The following is a 19,510-nucleotide window of genomic DNA, read 5'->3' as shown; positions in this document are numbered from 1 at the left end:
GATAACTCAGTCTCTCAGTCAAAAACCATGACTATCTTACAACCATCTCTGTTTATGAACTGTGTTTATGTTCAGTGTTTCCTTAATCATCATTAATGTCCTTATTGATCATTCTGTGTTCCACACTATCTTAATATTTACTCACCACAGTATCTGAGTCTAATTAATATCTTTCTAGTCCTGATAAATGAAGTTCATAGTAAAACAAGACTTTACATTTGCAGTGACTGGACTACAGTTTGTTTTACCTTGGTTTCACCATCAGTGAAATTCTTCTTATGTCTCATCTTTCTCCTCTGACTGTGTCTGATCATTAGTTGTGGAAACTGTGCTATTTATTGACCTGATTGAAAGGGAGTCTACATCATTTTCTGACTAATTTCTGACTATCTAAGTTGAAAATATAGTTGAACCATGTCAACAATGATTCTACTGAAAAAATGGCATACTATGCAAACACATAGTTTTAATCAAGAATCTATACAGAGTTTCACGCAGGCCTCTGTGAAACATTTTGATTGTTCATAAATGAGCTATGTAGTTGGAGCCAATCAGACACTTTCAATCCAGTGATGTCAGCTCCTCTGATGTATCAGTATCGTGGCCAACAATGGCAGCTGCAAGTTCAGAGATGCTACAGATTCACCAACAGATAATGAAGCATGGAAACATACTGCAAATAAAAACAAAAAACAACCAACACTCAGCGAATACAGAGATAAAACCAACCCCTAGAGGCCTAGAGCACTTCTGTTGTGTTTTCTCTATGCAGTGTTTTTTTCTGTTGCATTTGTTTTTGCTGTTACATTGTAAATTTACAGCTCTTTTCTCCTAATTGAAGTATTCAGGGTCAGTGCTCTTGTCGGCCATCTGAGTCACAAACAGAAACACTAACTCCTCAAACCACAGCAGGTGTGAGGCTGCTTTCATTTACATGGATGAAAAGTGAAACAGTGATTAACCCTTTGAACATGATGAGTTCATTTTGGATCAGATTCTCTCCCCCTCACATACAGAATCAGAGCGAGGTGCAGCTGCATCTACACTGACGTCGTCAGCTGATAACAGCAGATAAACCTCCATCACATCAGCAGCAGCAAGTGATCCAAAATGAAGACAATTATCAATTAAGTGATAAAATACAAGCTGAAATCATTTAACCAAGTGAATGTCTGCATTTAAAGGGATAGTTCACCCAAAATTCAAATTGCACTCATCTACTCACCCTCATGTCGACTAAGGGCTGGGAGAAGTTTCAGAGTTATCCGTGGCTTCTCTGGGTTACAGGGGGTCTCGGCGTAGCAGTGCATGTCAATATAATGGTTGCAAATGGATACCAACTTTCCAAAAAACATCCAAATACCTCCATGCTGCTCGTATGTAATGTCTGTCTTGTATTGAAGCCCCGAAATGCGAAATTGTCCCGAAAAAATATTAAATAAGTCTATATTTCAAGCTTGTTTTGTAGTGGAAGCTCCTCTTCCCGGATCGTCAAATTTGGACGAACCAGGGTCCGTCCTCTTCCCAGTTCGTCCAAATTTGACGAACCGGGAAGAGGAGCTTCGAGAAGCTTCCGCTCCCAGCCCTTAGTCGATATGAGGGTGAATAGATAATGAGTGAAATTTCAATTTTGGGTGAACTATCCCTTTAAAAATGTAATTTATAACATGTCCAAAACATCTCTGGTAGGGAACCAGTAGCAGTACTGGGTTTGAATAATCACTCTGTAAACAAGAGAATGGCAGATTCACAGTTTCTCATGTCAGACAGTAGACACACCTCTCACCTGCCCAGTGTTATGGGTTACACTTTTTCACACTTTTTTTCTCGACAGAGCTCCCCCTGCAGTTTCGGAGTGCATATTTTCACTGTGATGAAAAAAACTCACTGCCAACCCTCCTCCCTCCCACCCTGGCCATGTGCATTTGTTTTCAACAAAGCCGACGAGAAGGCAAACCGTGGGTAATGAGATAACGGATTAGATCTGGGACACCAGGTCGGAGGTGCTGATCTCACCAAGAGAGCCTCCATTCTTCCTGTAACAAGTCATTTAATCATCACAATTACTCTGAAGCTGTTTGATTAAGGTGCAAATCTTGCATAGTTCCTCTTTAAACCAGAAACACAGTCTCTACACTGCTTTATGATGAAACACTGAGCTGCAGCTCTGTTCAAAAACACATAATCAGCAACTGAACGTTTCACATGGAGGCTCAGTGACTACAGCTCACACTGCCTGCTGTGTGTGTGTGTGTGAGTGAGCTCTGTGGTCATGTGACAAACGGGAAGGCTGACAAATCTCTGGAGCATCACTCACTGTCTTCCACCGTGTTTTGACTGACACACAACAAACCCACGCTGTTGGCTGAGCATGCATCAGAGAAACTGTTGCTGGTTGGTGCTGCTGCGCAAAACCTAACATGAGTTCAATCACAGTAATTAACCACTGTAATCAACCATCATTATGGGGATGATTAAAATTTAAATGTCAATTAACTTTCTGCTATTTCTACCATGATACAACATAGATCTGGTAACTGTTTCATGTCCAGTCAGCAGCAAACTGAATGTGGTTTTCAATTTCATAATGCACTGACAAAGTGGAAATATCCATCTCTGACTGAGGCCTGCTGCATTGTTTTCGTTCTGAGCTCCACAAACCTCCACAATTATCGGTTATCATCTGCACACAGCTCTTTAAAGGGATAGTTCACCCAAAATTGAAATTTCACTCATTATACTCACCCTCATGTCGACTAAGAGCTGGGAGAAGTTTCAGAGTCCTCCGTGGCTTCTCTGAGTTACAGGGGGTCTCGGCGTAGCAGTGCATGTCCATATAACCTAAAACCTAAAAACATCCAAATACCTCCATGCTGCTCGTATAATGTCCGTCTTGTATTGAAGCCCTGAAATGCGAAATTGTCCCGAAAAAAATTAAATAAGTCTATATTTCAAGCTTGTTTTGTAGCGGAAGCTTCTCGAAGCTCCTCTTCCCGGTTCGTCCAATTTGGACGAACTGGGAAGAGGACGGACAATGGTTCATCCAAATTTGACAAACCGGGAAGAGGAGCTTCCGCTACAAAACAAGCTTGAAATATAGACTTATTTAATTTTTTTTCGGAACAATTTCGCATTTCGGGGCTTCAATACAAGACGGACATTACATACGAGCAGCATGGAGGTATTTGGATGTTTTTTGGTGTGTCTTTTTGTTACGAAGACAGTTGGTATCCATTTGCAACCGATATATGGACATGCACTGCTACACCGAGACCCCCTGTAACTCAGAGAAGCCACGGAGGACTCTGAAACTTCTCCCAGCCCTTAGTCCACATGAGGGTGAGTAGATAATGGGTGAAATTTCAATTTTGGGTGAACTATCCCTTTAATGATTGGCCTGTTGTTCTGTGGTCTCTTATCAATGATCAGACAAGCAGCGAACTAACAATGACCAAAAAAGCAGGTTGTCACATTAGTTATAGTGTGTGCAGCTGTCAGAGACTATCCTCAGGGCTGATACAGTGGATTTTAATTGTTATGGACAGTTCACACTTCACATGTACACCCACAGAGCAGATGGTGGATGGAGTGTCATCCTCAGTATTTGATTATCTACAATAAGCCAATGTATGAGAAACATGATACTCAACTTTCCAAGAGTTGTAAGCCTCCATTCAATGTTTACTACTAACCAACTGAGGCTGTGAAGTTTCCCATCACCACTGTCACCAAGTGGGAATTATTGTGTTATGCTGCGTTCAAGACAACTTGGAGGTCGGAATTCCCAACTCGAAAATTTCCGACTTCCGACATCATTGCGTTCACGCTGCAGGAACTCGGGAGAAAAAAAACATGGATACCTGAAGGATGTTTGGCATGTTGTGGCTCATAGCTGAATACGAAAAATAAATGCAGCAGTAACTGATGTTTATTTTGGAGGAGAGGAGACGCCGCAGATGAGTGCACATATAATGTTATAGCCTTGATAACAGTTAAACGTTATTTCTGTCACATACGAGGACCGCAATTTCACACCATACAACAATCACAGCTTAATATAAACGTATTTCATATAGGCTACTGCAATTATACACAAAAATATGCATTCAAACCTCAACAAATAAATTAAAATGTCTAAATTCTAACCGTTTAAGACGAGGGCCGCCATGTTTTGAAGTTTTCAAGTCGGAAAGTCGGAGCTCTGATATGATACCCGAGTTTCCGACCTGTAATTTTCGAATTTGACGCCGTTCAATTCATTTTTTACAACTTGGAGCTCGTTTTTTTCCGACTTCCGAGTTGTCTTGAACGCAGCATTAGTCTCAGTAATATTATAAAGAGGTCTAGACCTGCTCTAGTGTAAAACTGCCCTCAGATAACTTCTGTTGTGAATTGGCACAATATAAATTTAAAAAAAATGACTTGACTTACAGTTTCAAAACAAATGACATCATCATCTGTACCTCTCCTGTTTTCCTGTGCCAAATTTACTGAGCCATAAAACCAAAAAAAGGAAGGAGTGGAGCTGAAGTACTGTTAACAACCACTTCAAGCTAATAAAACCAAACACCAACCTTGACCGGGCTCCGTGTCTCTGTCAGAGTTCCCGTTCAGACAGGGCAGTGATAGTCGGCACATTTCTCCCTGTCACACCCCACTGTCCTGTCTCCTCTGTAATCTCCGGCCTTATTATTATTATTATTAGACCTCCATCAGCTCCGCTCAAACTGGAGCTGGTTCATCCAGAGGTGGATCAGTGTGTTCCCTACCTGATCCAAACAGTGGTGCAGTCCTGCCCAGTGATAATAACAGTCCAGTCACACCATCTCCTCTGCTATTGATGTTCTGGTATAAACACTGGGGGCCGTGGCTCTGTGCCACACACTCAGCCTTCCAGTGGAAGTGGAAAGAGAGCGTGTGACACCGCACCTATTGTCTGATGCTCTCTGGCCTTGCTCTACCAGACCGTTCTGGAAAAATGCAGCCTGCACCCAGACACACACACACACACACAACAGGACTGTGCTGTGTGTGATGAGTGAGGGGCAAATATATCAGTAAAAAAAATGTCACAATATTTCCTGCTATACACAAAATAATTTTGTATAAAAATAAATAATTAAAATGTTTTTTTTTTTACAGGCTGCTGGGTAAATACTCATTCCACTGCTTTACTTATATATTATAACTTAGCATCTGCCAAATAGAACTGCTGTTAAGTGGCAACATCACTTATACCAGAAACATTTACTGTATATAAAATATCATAAACATGAAGTAAAATGATAAGATTATATGGTAACACTTTACGTGAAGGTCTGATCATAAGAGTGACATGACACTGTCATAAGTCACAGTCATGAACATGTCATAAACATTCTGTCAATGTCATAACACCCAGGTTTGTAGGGTTAGGGTTAACTGAATGACACTTAATAACAATGTTATGACACTGACATAATGTTTATGACATGTTGTTATGACAGTGTCATGTCACTCTTATGATCAGACCTTCAAGTAAAGTGTTACCGATTATACTATACAGCCCACAACAGTTGATCCCGACCAAGTAATCTGATTGGACAGGAGTCATTCAATGAGAGCTGAGAACAACAGCACTGAGACTTTGACTTTACATGTACCAGTCTGCTTTACAGGGGCTTTATTAACCATTAATTAGTATTACATTAAAAATGGTTACCTATCTCTTAAAGCAACATTGCGGAGTTTCAGCTCAGTGCTCCCACCATCTGGTTGAGAAGCGCTATAGTCTGGGGGGAAAAACGAAAACGAAACTTATCAGCCAGCGCATCCAGCGTCTATTCCCATTAATAAACGACAGTATTTCCCACATGTTTGCAAGGAGACTGTGTGGCGGGTGGTCGGGGGAGGGGGGGAGGGGGTGTGTGGGGTGGCGGGGGGGCGGCGGCGGCGGCGACGACCGGAGGAGAACCGTAAGTTTCGCTTTTACCCACCACGTCTCTCTCCGACGCAGAGGGGAGGGGGGGAGGAGGGGGGGCTGTGTTTCGTACCCATGCAGGGAAGTTACATAGTGCAGTTTCAGCCGACGCAACCCTGCTCAGGCTGCGGCGGCAGCACCATTCATCCTATTAACCATTTTTCTATCACTGCAATGAGTCTGGAAACATTATTTTAAGGCCGAAAAACTCTGCAATGTTACTTTAAATGCTGCAAAGTTAACATTTGATTCAATGGTTGTCACGAGAGGATGAAGAAAAGACTGGCAACAGTCCATTACAGTATCTGTTGTAATTTTAAACAAACAATTCATGATCTCCTTTTAGTTGCTACTGTTCACCAATTACTGTTGTATAAAAGCTGTAATACAAAACAAATAGAAACCTGAATGTATAATTATACTATGTTCTCACTATAATCTGGTGATATCTAGAATGGTGATGTCAGAGATATTTCTACGTCCAGATGTCTGAGCTGTCTCAACAATTACTAACCAGTTATGATAGAGATCATGTGTATAATCGTGGTTCCTAGGACTACTCATATGTTTACTTGTAATCCAATATGTGTACACTGAGCTGGGTGTGAGAAAGACTCACAGCTGATTTTGGACACAGTGGATGAACAAGCTGCTTCAAGAACCTTTAGAAAAGTGGGCCAACAAAGACAGGAAATACAACTAAATATCGGAGAGGAGGTTGGCTCTGTGCTTTTACATTGTAGGAGTTTAAGCTTAAATTGTGTTCACTTGGGAACAAGTTTAAAGTTGCCTGTATTGAAAGTGCCACTTTGTTAACACTCATACTCTCAATGTAACATAGGGGCAACAATGGACCAATGGGCAACTGGCCAGGACCACATTATAAACACATTATAAAAACTGCAATACGACCCTAACCAGATAACAATTCCTGCTGAGCCTAATCAATTATAAAGTTCATCAGTATAGCATTATGATCTCTGATATTTATTTAGCTAACGGTGCCGACATGTCCAGAAAAGAGAAATGGTGAATTCCACAGACCACTCATAAACTGGTCAGGACCAGCATCTTCAGCGCCCCTAGTGGTAGGAACCAGTGGGACTGTGGTTACTGATCTGGCTACAGCCCCCTCTCAACATGGGATTGTTGTGTGTCAGTCAAAACATGGCGGAGGTCAGTGACAGTGATGCTCAAGAGATACAGCCTTTAAAAACTTGTTTACGCCAAAGTGTTTTTTTAATTGCATAAGTCTGCTAAGAGGGTGATTGATTGACTCATTCACTCTGCCAACAGAGTCTGTTTCTCTGTTCGAGGTATACAGTATACAGCATTATGTTGTTAAATATCAACAAACATTTCCATGTCTATTTTTGCTGAGTACAGCTCTTTATATCGCACAAAGCACCGATGCATCAGAGGGTGAAATGTTGCGTTTATGAAGTTCTATGGAGGATAAAATACTGAGCTATTTATAATGTTTTGTGATACTGCCAAAAAATATAGCATAATTACAAACAACAGGCCATAATACTACTGTGTGTGTGTGAATGGGTGAATGCGATGTACTGTAAAGCGCTTTGGGTATCGTTACAGGTATAGTAAAGCGCTATATAAATACAGACCATTTACCATTTACTGACCCTCAACTATTTAACTGTGAGTCAACTGCTCAGTAAATAAATCCTATAGCAGGTCAAGTTTGTCAGGTGAGTATCACAGCAGGGGAGTTTGTGTCTGTACTTTCAGTTCTGTAGTTGGAAAAGTTTTAAAGTCAACTACCTCCAACTCTGTCCATTACCGCCTATTATTGCCTACAGCAGTGCAGTAAATAAAAATATGACAAAATTAGGGCTGTGTTAAAAATCTAATTAGTTCAAGTGGAAGTGTGTTATTGAGATATTATTATCCACAGGCGTTCAAAAGAAAGTCAGAGCGTACAGCCCTCCAGCCCCGACTGTCGCCATCGCGAAGGTCAAGTTGTTTTTAGACCTTTTAAAGCAGAAAGGGTTTATATATTTAAGATAAGAACCTGAAGGATCCGTCTCTTTTGACGACTACAGTCAGTGACATAATAAGTGAGTAAATGCTGAACTGATGATATCCAGGGTATATACAGGAATCTTGAAGTTAATTTTAATACCTTTTTAAGACTTTTTCAAGACCTTCTCAATATTTTTCAATACCTCACCGCCACTTCGAGCTGTAACCATTTACATCAGTGACACTTTTAACTTAACAGTTTTAATTTGTGATAAAGACTATAGACCACTATGATACAACAGAATTCAAAATAGGCTGGGATAATAAATCAAAGACAAATCTTATCAAAAAAACAAAAACAAAACATTGCTCCACTCTCAAAAAACAAAAACAACAATCTTCTTTTCTTTTTTATGTACCGGTTCATCTTTGTTTTTTAGTAAAATTAATAAATTAATAAATTCACACACTTTTACAATGTTTTCAGTGTTTTAGGACTCAAACTCTTGGATAGCTAATTCAGAAAAAATACCTTCAAAATTTAAGACTTTATAAAGTCATGAAAAGACTTTGTAAGGGTCTTAATTTTCCCAAAATTGATTTATCACCTTTTAATACTTGTCAAGACCTCGCGGATACCCTGATATCATATACAGAGCAAGGTAAGAAAGTGGGTCAGTCCTTAGTATTCCTCTTGGGATCATTAACGCTTCATTTGATGTTAATAGCTTCCTCCCCTCACAACATCATTATTTCATACACTGCTTGTTGTCTCACATACATAGCGTTTCATTTCATGACTCCAGGGCCTTGCCTCCCTCATACTACTGTCTTTAAGAAAAGAAAATCCCTGGAGGGAGTAACATCCTGCACGGAGGGCAGGGTCAGGAAGAGACTCGCACAGTTTATGGCCATACTGAGTCACAGGAATATCCCACCAGCTTTACTGTAGAGCCATGCTTGCTCATTTCCAGGAAAAGGATACAAGTGTCTGAAAAATTATTATAAAGGCTAAAAGAGCATAATGCCTATCTTTAGTCGCAGACACGTTGCTATTGTTGTGCAGAAGCACAGTCTGATAACTCACAGCTGCATTACAAAGCAAAAATGATGCGACTTTGACATCGGTCAAAGCAGTAATGTCAGTCTGGACTGTTTGAAAATATCCACAAATCTTCATTGTTGTCCAAAAGAGTCATTGTTTTCTTCACAAGACTGAGATGAAAGTCTCATTTCTGTGAATGAAAGGTGCTGTGGTGATTTCACACATCAATGAAATACTACTACATTACTGTATGTCTGAAAGACTTCCCAGGCGTCTGAGGCCTGCTCCTCAACTCTGCTCGAGACTAGCAGTTCAAGGCTACACCACATTCTTTTAGCAAAACACAGCTGGCCGTCTGTGGGTAGATGTCAGGTTTTCACAAAGGAAAAAGAAAAATGAGGTGATTTCTGTTGTTGCACAGACCTGGAGTAAGGATGTGGTTAGCCTAGCTTAGCATAAAGAAGATGGAGGAAACAGGCCTGGCTCTATCCAATGTTAAATACAACATATAAAAACGCCTCTTGATCTTCAAGGGATAGTAGCATTTTTTTAAAGTGGGGTTGTATGATCTACAAATAGCCCCTAAGTACTTTAATTGCAGTAGAAGACTCTCTGCACTCCTCCCGTTAGCAACACCAGCCCATAGCCCTGCCCAGAGATTTACAACATACATTGTTGTGAATGGACCCAAAGAAACAGCCTATTTTCGTGGCCTAAAAGAGGTTTTACCTGAAAAAAAAATACACGGTTCCATTGTTCGCTAAAACGCAGTTTTTATTTGGACCTAATCAACTCACGTATCCCTCGGCCCAGGCTTAGCGCCCGCCGATCAGCAGTTGGTTAGGTCCAAATAAAAACCGCGTTTTTCCTGCACTTTGAGGGGCTGGAAAAAATTATATCATAGCGAACAATGGAACTGTGGTTTTTTTTTCAGATAAAACCTCTTTTAGACCACGAAAATAGGCCGTTTCTTTGGGTCTGTTCACAACACTGTATGTTGTAAGGGATATGGGCTGGCGTTGCTCACAGGAGGAGTGCAGAGAGTCTTCTACTGCAATTAAAGTACTTAGGGGCTATTTGTAGATCATACAACCCCACTTAAAAAAATGCTACTATCCCTTTAATAACAAACATTTTGTATTCTGTGTATTTCATCTGCACAAAAACAGAATAGTGAGTATTTAGATGGAGAATTGAGGAATTGGAATTGAGGAACAGCTAAAACACCATCATCAAATCCTGCTATGAAAATGACCAAACAACAACCAAGTAAATGGGGTTTTGCTGTATTTTACTATCTACAGCCAATGATATTCTGATTCACTGCTATGATAGCTTTAAGGTTAATATGTTAAAACTAGTGCCACGCCAACTCAAACCAACTCACTGACCAGTGGTAATGAGAGAGTGCATGTGAAAATGTTTGTAGCTCTTCACTCAAAATACATATTTGTTTGCTATGAAACTGAACACTTAGTGAAAATAGGACAGAACATTTTGTCCACTGTGGTTCCATGTGTGACATAGAGATCACACACAAACATAAGGAACCAATACGGGAAGCTGATTTGAAACTTGATTCACAGATTTTCTTACTATAGCCGCTAACAACTCACACTGAGTAATGATACCATTAGAAGGTGCTATGTCACTTCTGTATTTTGTTTCTATATTTTGAAGTTTTGAGATCCATATCTGTGGTTTTGAGAACAAGAAACCATCTGTGTGTAGTTTTACATCTCTAATCTCAGGCTACACAGGACTGAAGCTGTGATACTTTCACAACATAAAACCTGGACATGGACATCTACCTTGACTGTATGAACCATCATACTAATCCTAAAGGTCGAGTGAGCAATTGAATTCACATTCTATGAAATTCAGTTCGTAGTTCCTCGTTATCAGCAAAAAATACTATGTTCCTGCACAACCCTGGTTCTGTAAATGTAAAATGTAAAATGTGGCTCATTCAAGCCAATCATCAAAGAAATAGAAAAGAGGGGAGGTGGTGATGGTATTTGCTAACAGGCTAACAGAGAGTGTTAGTTTGAGGATTAGCAGGAGGAATGAGCAGCCTGGCCTTCTGTCGCTGCCTGACAGCATGGCTGAGGGGAGGGGAAGTGACATGGAAGTCATTCATTCCAGTGGCAGAAAATATTCCACAACATACTCATATCAATAGAGTTGGATGAGGAGCAGGTAAAGGTAAATTAGGAGCTAGCTGTGGAGACGGTCAGAATGGGACAGAAATTCAGACGTGGACTAATTCAGTGAGCAGAGAGACGGCCAGGACTGACTGACTGAATGAACGGGTAAAAACAGGTGGTGCTGCATAATCCAGATCTCTGGGGCTCATTTACTGCGTAGGGGGGAAACTGGGGCATCTTGTCACACTTCTTGCTTTCACTTCAACTTCTTGGTTTCAGGTTCCAGTCACTCAATTTCCATATTATATTGTAGAATTACTTATTTATTTTCGCTCCTTACTTTAATAGCTGTCACAATATGCAGGGTAAGTTGTCACATTATTTAGGAGCCAGCCATCCTGGAAATATCAAACTTCAACCACAATGAAAATTAATTATTAAATGAAAAGTATCTTTTGCAGTGCACCTTGTGGATTTATTGTGAAGTTTTACCTGTGCGTTCATATGTCAGATGGCGTGAGGCCCTTTTCTGTCCTTCTGTTATAGTCATCAAATCATTTAAACTTAATCTTCACTTTGACTTTCTTTCCCTCTTTATTTCCTTCCTTCTGTTGGATAAATATAATGATAAACAAATAAATAATTGTGTGACGTTTTTGGTATTGCTAGTTTAAGTACAAGACTTTGGGTTTACGTATCAAAAATACCCCTGTAATCTCCTGTATTCTGTGCAAAATAACACCTTTACATTGTTACAAGTTTTGTTAGCCTACATAAACAGCAATGTGAGCAATTTGTTACTTTCAGGCTCGAGATTGGAAAATTGTTTTCACCTGAGACAACAGTGACTCATGCCACTTGTAAAGAGCTAAATACCTTGAAACAATGAGTGACATCGAACTGCTGGATTTTCTACATAACTCCCTCCTTTGTGACTGACAACCTGTGACAAGATGCCCTGGTCTCACCTAGTACTTGTTGTCATGGTAACCTCTCATACACAGACCACCTTTTTCATATGGCCATGTATTATGTAGTAAAGTGATGTCTTCATCTGTCAGTCAGCAATGTAAATACTGGCACCATCTTCTGGACTCTGAACAGTGTTCATTTAGTTAACGGAAACTAACTGTGAACACTTTGTCACAATAGAGTGGAAACTTTTTTTTCCCCTCCATAACAAAAGATAAGTGGATCGTCACAATGGAGTTTAATGGCGATTGGTAGCCATTTATTACAGTGATCAAATCCTGTCAGTGTATAAATAGGTTTTCTTGCGAAAGGGAAATGAAAAGTAAACTAAAAACCCATCCTCAGTTTATCAAATCGGAATATTAATAAACCAAATGGTAAATGGAAGTTTTAAAACACAACTCTGGCTATACTGTAGCTGATACAGTAGGCTAAGTGGCAGTGGCACATGGTCATTTAAGGTGGAGCAACCCCACTAATGCCCTTGTTTAGATATCCAAACAGACACCTGTTCTCCTCATTCTGTGCAAAACATTTTAGACACTTTAAAGAGAGATAAACATCCACCAACAAAGCTCCAAACAGGTTTCAGGTTTGGTTGGTTCCTCTCTGGACATAATAAGTTACAAACCCGTTAACCAGCAACATCCAGATAAACACAGAGTTAATGATTAGAGATGAGTTCGCCTCACTGAGCTGCTCTGCTTCATACCTCCATATCCACTGTACATGGTAGCTGTGGTGGTGGATGTCGACTCTTCCTTGTGATGGGTCCAATCGATTCCAGAAATAGGTTCTCTGTCCTCACTCCAAGAGGACTGGTGCTGAGTTGCTGTACTCTCTGATCTCTTGCTTTCCTTTCTCTTTGTGGCATTTGTTCCTCTGACAGTACCGATAACTCAGGGTCCTTCTTTTCTTTTACTTCTATTTTCTCTTTCCTGACCTGTTTCCCTTTCTCTCTCCCCCCATCTCCACTGACACAGTTGTTAATGCTACTGATCCCCTCTTTTGCTCTCGCTCTACCACGGTGATAAGAAGAGGGCGGGGGGGAGGAAAAGGCAGTGCTCCCATCTCTTCTGCTGACATCACCAGTTTTCCTGCTCCTCCTTCTTCCTGTTGAACATATTGTTTTTGACCACACACACACTCACTACATAATTCTTAACCCAACATCCTCCCATCGCTGAATCAATGTGTATTTTTTTTCAAACATAACTCATTGTAAGGAATCACTGCAGGGATTTTTTTTTCCCAAGACTTAAATGCCAAACATGATGAAATGAATATGCACATGCTTCCAAACAGTCGTCTAAATGGATAATATAATAACATACTGGATTTGTAAAAAGAGTTATGAAAACACCACCTGCCCCTGACAACAAGATAAATCTCTGTTTTGGTCAAGTGGCAGTTTCACGGGATTTAAGGAAACTCAATCAGGTAAACAGTAAAGAGCCTTTAATTTGAACAATCACAGGAAGTGCTGAGTTTGTATTAGTACATAATACAGTAACTTTAACTAGGGCAAACGGGAACAGATCCAAACGAGATACATATCGCACAGAAGGAATTAGACACAATGACTCGTTACCCCCACCGCTTTCATTCTGAAAAAGCAGCTTCCAATAGGAAAGTCCAACACTTGGCAGCACCTCACATAACTATAATTCAGGCAGTCAGTCAGTCAGTCAGTCACAGAAACCATGGCCTGTGACAAGCTCAGGCAACAAAAAACTACAGGCTTTTATTGTGCTGGCTGCTGTAACTAACTACTGCCATCAAGTACTTTTGAGAAATGTGTTTCTGCTTGTATTTCATCTTCACTTCATCCTTAATATCTACCACATAGTTATATTTCACAGATGGCACACAGATTTAAAAATTTTAAATCCAACATTGTTTAAGACCAATCAATCAAAACAGTGTTTGCTTTGGGCCTTTTCCACACTTCAGATGTCCTCTCACATGGTTTCATTCTAATAACCATTTGAGACCAACGGACGTGAATAGATTATTTCATAAAAAGCCATCCACCTCCACACCTAAACCATTGACCATTGTTAATTAAACCATCCAAACAGAAGATTGATTTTTTTTTTTGCCATTTTTTATGTGTAAGCAAAACATGAAAGTTTAAAATGTGCCTTCCTCCTCTTAAAGTTTCCATTTATAGTGAGTGAGCCCTATTAACCACTGTTTACTTACCGGTACTTGCATGTAACAAACAGGGTAACTGTAGTGCTTGCCCTCTAATGAAAGCTATGCTAGTGTGCATCAACACTGGTTCTCACTAGTCCATGTCCAGTCATGGCATTGTGGTTGCTAAAACAAAGCAGACCATTAAAACCACTGCCACACTGAAATCCTGTCCTAAACCGCTATAACCCACTGTGCGATGATTCTATCACTCAAACTTGACCTCCAGGAAACAGGACGTCCACACCAACACAGACCGCTGCAGTTCAGTTCCTCTTATATGGTCGCACAACTGACATGTTTTGCTATTTGTTCACAGTTTAAAATCGTACAGTATTTGTATTGTATTTTAGTCCAGCTTCACTACAGCTTTACTCAAAGAACCACCATCTACAAATGCAGCTGATAAAATGGTTAAAATATGTGTATTTATTGCATATATATACACATTGATGCGATGTTGCTGCTATGATGTCATTATGACATCAACAGGTGTTTCCTCTGTCTATTTTTCTCACATGCAAAAAATAGGTCAAAGGTCAAATCCTTATATCTCTCAACTGCAACGTGAAACACACGCCTCAGTAAGGCAGTGTGTCAGCTATAACCTGTTGACATGTGCAGTGTGCACCAACAGCCACCACACACACCAACACATTGAGCGTGTCAACTCACACCAACAGCTCTAAAAGATTTACAGTTACGCGTCTACACTCCCTCAAAAAACATTTTCTGCATCATCATCCGCGCACACACTCACACACACACACACACACGGTGCTGAAATGAAGCCACATTCTTTTTATTCCCATCATATTTCTAATATCCTGGCTGACCAGGTATGCTTGTCAACCATCTCATTTTCCTCTGCCTCCTTTTCTTGTTCTTTTCCTGCTCAGTTGATCTTTATGCCTCAATGTTTCAGAATTCAAAGAAACACTCACAACTTTGTATTTACATCCATGTTAACTTGCTTAGTTCAGACCTTGATGCATCACTGTTGGAACTGCTATAAACTATAGACAAGACTATATCACACTATCACACTCCAGACACATTATAACATCAGTACACACAAGTCATCATATCCAATACCATACTCTTCTTCATGAGCCAACAATTGTTTAAATGATTAAAGCAGTAAAAGTTAACAAGTAAAAAGTAAAGTATATAAATAGGATGGAAGACAGTCACTGATGATGATTCACAATCAGATGTCACATCCTAATTTGTAGCTTTTTACCAGCAAGAAATTGCACGTTATAATAATGATAATAACGGTAATAATAGAGTCATCAGTGCTTGTACAGGTAGGTAGTAAGATCTTCTGATTTATATGAAGCAGGTCATAGTGAAGCTCTGTTAACATTCTCTAGAGAGTGGGTATTTTTAACCCTACAATGAAAAACAGGTCATACGGACTCCAGATAGACTGGCTTTGCCACTATTCTCAAGTCACTTGACCTTTTTGACTAAAATTAGATGAGTGACTTCCTGGAATCTCTGGTGGTCCTTGCAAACAAATGGCTTTTCACAGTAGCTCCTGAAAAAAGGTGAATTGTCCCTTTTACAGTGTGGTTTTGCACAGAAGTGAGCTTTAGAGGTTCTGCTAGGTGGATTGAAACCGTCAAACAGAGGCAGACTCGCTCTTTCCCCCTCTTTGCAGGATTCGGGTTCTCAGACTCTGGTCAGACAGGTAGTATCATGCATCTACAGTGATCAAATAACATGTTCAGCTCCAAGACCCCCTGTCCACACCTGCTGTAAAACATGTCTCCACAAACAAGTAGCCTATGTTGTTGTATTTAGCCAATAAGTGAGAAAAAGAGAAAGAGAAAGAGAGAGATGCAAGGAGGGAGGGGGGTTGAGTGAATAAATACCCAGCTAATAAGATTAAACTCATTTGAAATAATACAACAATAAATTGTGTTTGGACTAATCTCATTGTGTCGTCAGACGTCAGTAGAGTAGGCCGCCCTTCACTGCTCCCTGTTCACACAGCTGAAAGAATGTGGGCCACACGTGAGGCCAGGAAGGCTCTGCTGTGGTATGGACAGTGTGTCTGTGTTTCATCTCAGTCTCATGCTGTGCCAGCCTCCATGACTCCTCACTTGGACATTTTCGGGATTTTTTTTCTTTATGAAATCCTCCCCTCTGCATCTTCCTCTCTCTCACTCTCTCAGTTTTTTTTTTCTCTTACCAGCCACAGTATATAATGTTGATGCTGGTATCAAAATCCTTTAGTTTCAAATTGTAAAGTCAAGAAAATGTTTACTGTATTGTTTTTGCAGGTCTGTTTTCATACATCTGTGAACTGTCAAAAGCACAATGAAAAACTGCTGCTTTCTTCTTATGTCAGTGTTTTAAAGATAACCCCCCACCCCTAGAAATTAAGTGCAACATCAGCACAAAAACTAATGGAATATGTTCAGAGGTCGAGCTTTGGATGGTCTGACTGTCACAAAATGAAATGGTGAAACACAGCCTAGTAAGACTCCATGTTAACCGTCAGATCCAGGCCATTGATTGGGCAGTACTGAAGACTTTCTTCCATAAAGAGGATCTGCAGTTTGTGCGCAAAATAACCAGAACTGTCACAGGGTGTGTATTTGAGCTAAATGAGTAAAGTCAGCTGATGTTAAAGGTACATTGTGTAGGAATTACTCCCATCTAGCGTTGCGGTTGTATATCGCAAGCAACTAAATTGTATTTTTCATGCTGCATTCACGTGAAATTGGGCAGACGGACGACAGCCGCTGCACGTAACAGCATAAACAATATCCTCTATGTAAACAAGTGGTCCGTCAGCACGAGGCAAAACCATACACGTGACAATATGTTGTCATGGCGATGTGGTATTGTTTACCTGACCCGCGTTTTACCGTCTTTCTCTGGACTTCTGTGACTAAAATGACATCTGGTTTGTTACCGACGGCCGTCTGCCCGACTGCAGGTGAATGCAGCATCAGTGTAACGCTCCATTCCTCCTCACTGCGTTACCGCGGTGACTTTTCACAGACGCCACCTCGACCTGAGCCGACAGCTCCGGTGTCTCCGCTGAGTTTCCGTGGTTTCCTACCGTCACGCTGCCACAAACGTAAAAACATGGAGACACCACATGGCACCAGCACCGAGCTTACCCGCTCCATGGAGATATGAACGATATGAACGGCTAATTCAGAGCTGAAAGGAACACTTCAGTTTGTTGATGGGGGGGATTACTGGTTAATGAAAAACATACTTTTTCGATTTTCGTGAATAGATAACAGGAGAAGTTACACAATGTCCCTTTAAGAGGAAAGACACTAAGTCGAGAGCACTGTCTGTTACCACATTAATACCATCCATTCACCTTCTACCGTTTATCCGTCACAGGGGCAGTAGATCCACCAGTGATCCCAGACTTCCCTCTCCCTGGCTACATTGGCCAGCTCTGGCTGTGGGATCCTGAGGCGTTTCCAGCCCCGGCTGGAGATATAATCTCTCCACCTAGTCCTTGGTCTGCCCTGTGGCCTCCTCCCAGCTGGAAGTGCCAGGAACACCTCCCTCAGGGGATGCCCTGGAGGCATCATCCAGCTTCGGCTAGTGTAACTTCAGTCGTCAGTCAGTCAGTGACAGATGTTGGCATTCTTAGGTTACTATGTAGCTTTTTTTTAGTAGAAATAACTTGAAGGACAATTCCAGGCAAATTCAACCTGGGGCTGTAGTCTCCTAATATTTTAGGTCTGATGAATCTGAAGATTTTCCTTTTAATGTCTCCTGTTATGCAGTAGTTCTGTCTGTGCCCGCATCTCCACAGCAGGGTATAATGGGAGCTGACAGATCCTAGGCTGTTTAGGCTGTTTACACCCCACAAAACCGCAATTTCTTTCCCAAAGACAACATCAGGCTATTCAAACATACACCGAGGGGTTTGTTTACTTCAAGAAAGTAGACATGTCTGTAGACTGAGTTGTAATACAAAGTCGCGCGAAAGTAAAAATGATCTACTAGAGGTCTGAGTCTGAAGCTCATCTACCTTTACTTCCTGAATCATCTGGATAAGGCCCTGAGCCCCGCCCACCTTCAGGTGGAGCAGGTGGGTGAGGCTGTGTCATTGGTTCACTGTTGTTGAAACACTCATTTTCATTCATCATATATTCATAACATCATGTATTATAAAAACATGATGTTACCAAGGTTAAAAAGTCCAAGGCACTAAAAATGATGCCACTTAATTAGTCTCATTATAATGTGCCTTTGGTTGTTTTCCTCAAAACAGCTGGAGTTTCAGGAAGTGGATTGACCTTGAATGCACCAGCAGAGGGAGGCCTCAAAACTGTCTGTACTCACCAGTGTGATACCACAGGATGAAGCTCTCCGCTTGGACAAGAATGTACTGTAGCTACAGCAGTATTTCACCATAATGGATTTACTATCTGCTGGGACATTCAAGCCTCTGCAAGATTTTTATATTGTACAGAAATAAACTCAAACTAGTGTCTGCCTGGAGGTTAGGACGACGCTGCTTGAGACTCCGGCCTACTACGCAGTTACAATTTACAGAGGGCATGTTCCTCTGTAACAGCTTGTCATGTTGAGTGAGGAAAAATCAAGGGGTAAAGTAAAATAACTTGAAATTGTGTTCAGATCACCAGCCTGCACCTGCTCCTTTCTCCACAGCTGATTCCAGTTTGCAGCTGTGCAAATCTACACATCAGAATACAAATTCAGAAAGTCTGACCAGGAGTCATCACATGTACGATTACTTGTTTTCACAATCAATCGCGGTATTAAACACCACAATTAATTGATTGTAAAGATTCCTAAACACAGTGACGAAAAAGATTATGTTGGAACCGTATCAACAGATGTGCACCAAAGTAAAGGAAAATGCACTATACTGGTCCATTTATCTAACATAGCGCTGAATTGGTAGGAATTAAAATGTTAGTGTGTCATTTGTAATTTAGAAAAATGATTAAAATTAACTTTTGGTTAAACATTTGGTATAGATGACAATTAATTAATGACTTAAATATTTCAAACACTTCCCCCGGGGGATTAATATATTGAGAGATTACTAATGTAATTATATTTCGACTACATTTGATTTTACACATTCATAGTGTTGTGAAATGTATTGATGCATAATAATCGTAATACCGCGATTATTTCTCTGACAATAATCATACCAATCGTGACATCCCTACTCACATGTATCTCGTG

The 19,510-nt window shown here is 40.6% G+C and overlaps 1 protein-coding gene across 4 annotated transcripts in view; it reads right to left on the bottom strand.

Annotated features, from left to right (window-relative positions):
* The window catches only part of ripor1 (RHO family interacting cell polarization regulator 1), a 59,999-nt gene that overhangs the window by 31,175 nt on the left and 9,314 nt on the right, over nt 1–19,510 (bottom strand). For 3 of the 4 annotated variants that reach the window (XM_085778222.1, XM_085778218.1, XM_085778220.1), the window contains exon 1: nt 12,819–13,091. The exons of the other annotated variant lie outside the window; for it this stretch is intronic. In XM_085778222.1, the coding sequence (XP_085634348.1) occupies nt 12,819–12,837 (19 nt within the window). In that variant the 5' untranslated portion in view covers nt 12,838–13,091. Of the gene's footprint in view, nt 1–12,818; nt 13,092–19,510 lie in introns of those variants that run through there. 4 annotated transcript variants of the gene reach the window in all.

The sequence above is a fragment of the Trachurus japonicus genome, chromosome 6, assembly GCF_045865225.1.
Source record: "Trachurus japonicus isolate A0001 chromosome 6, Traja_1.0".
In the NCBI taxonomy this organism is placed as follows: Eukaryota; Metazoa; Chordata; class Actinopteri; order Carangiformes; family Carangidae; genus Trachurus; species Trachurus japonicus.
This window is presented reverse-complemented; position numbering and strand designations above follow the sequence as displayed.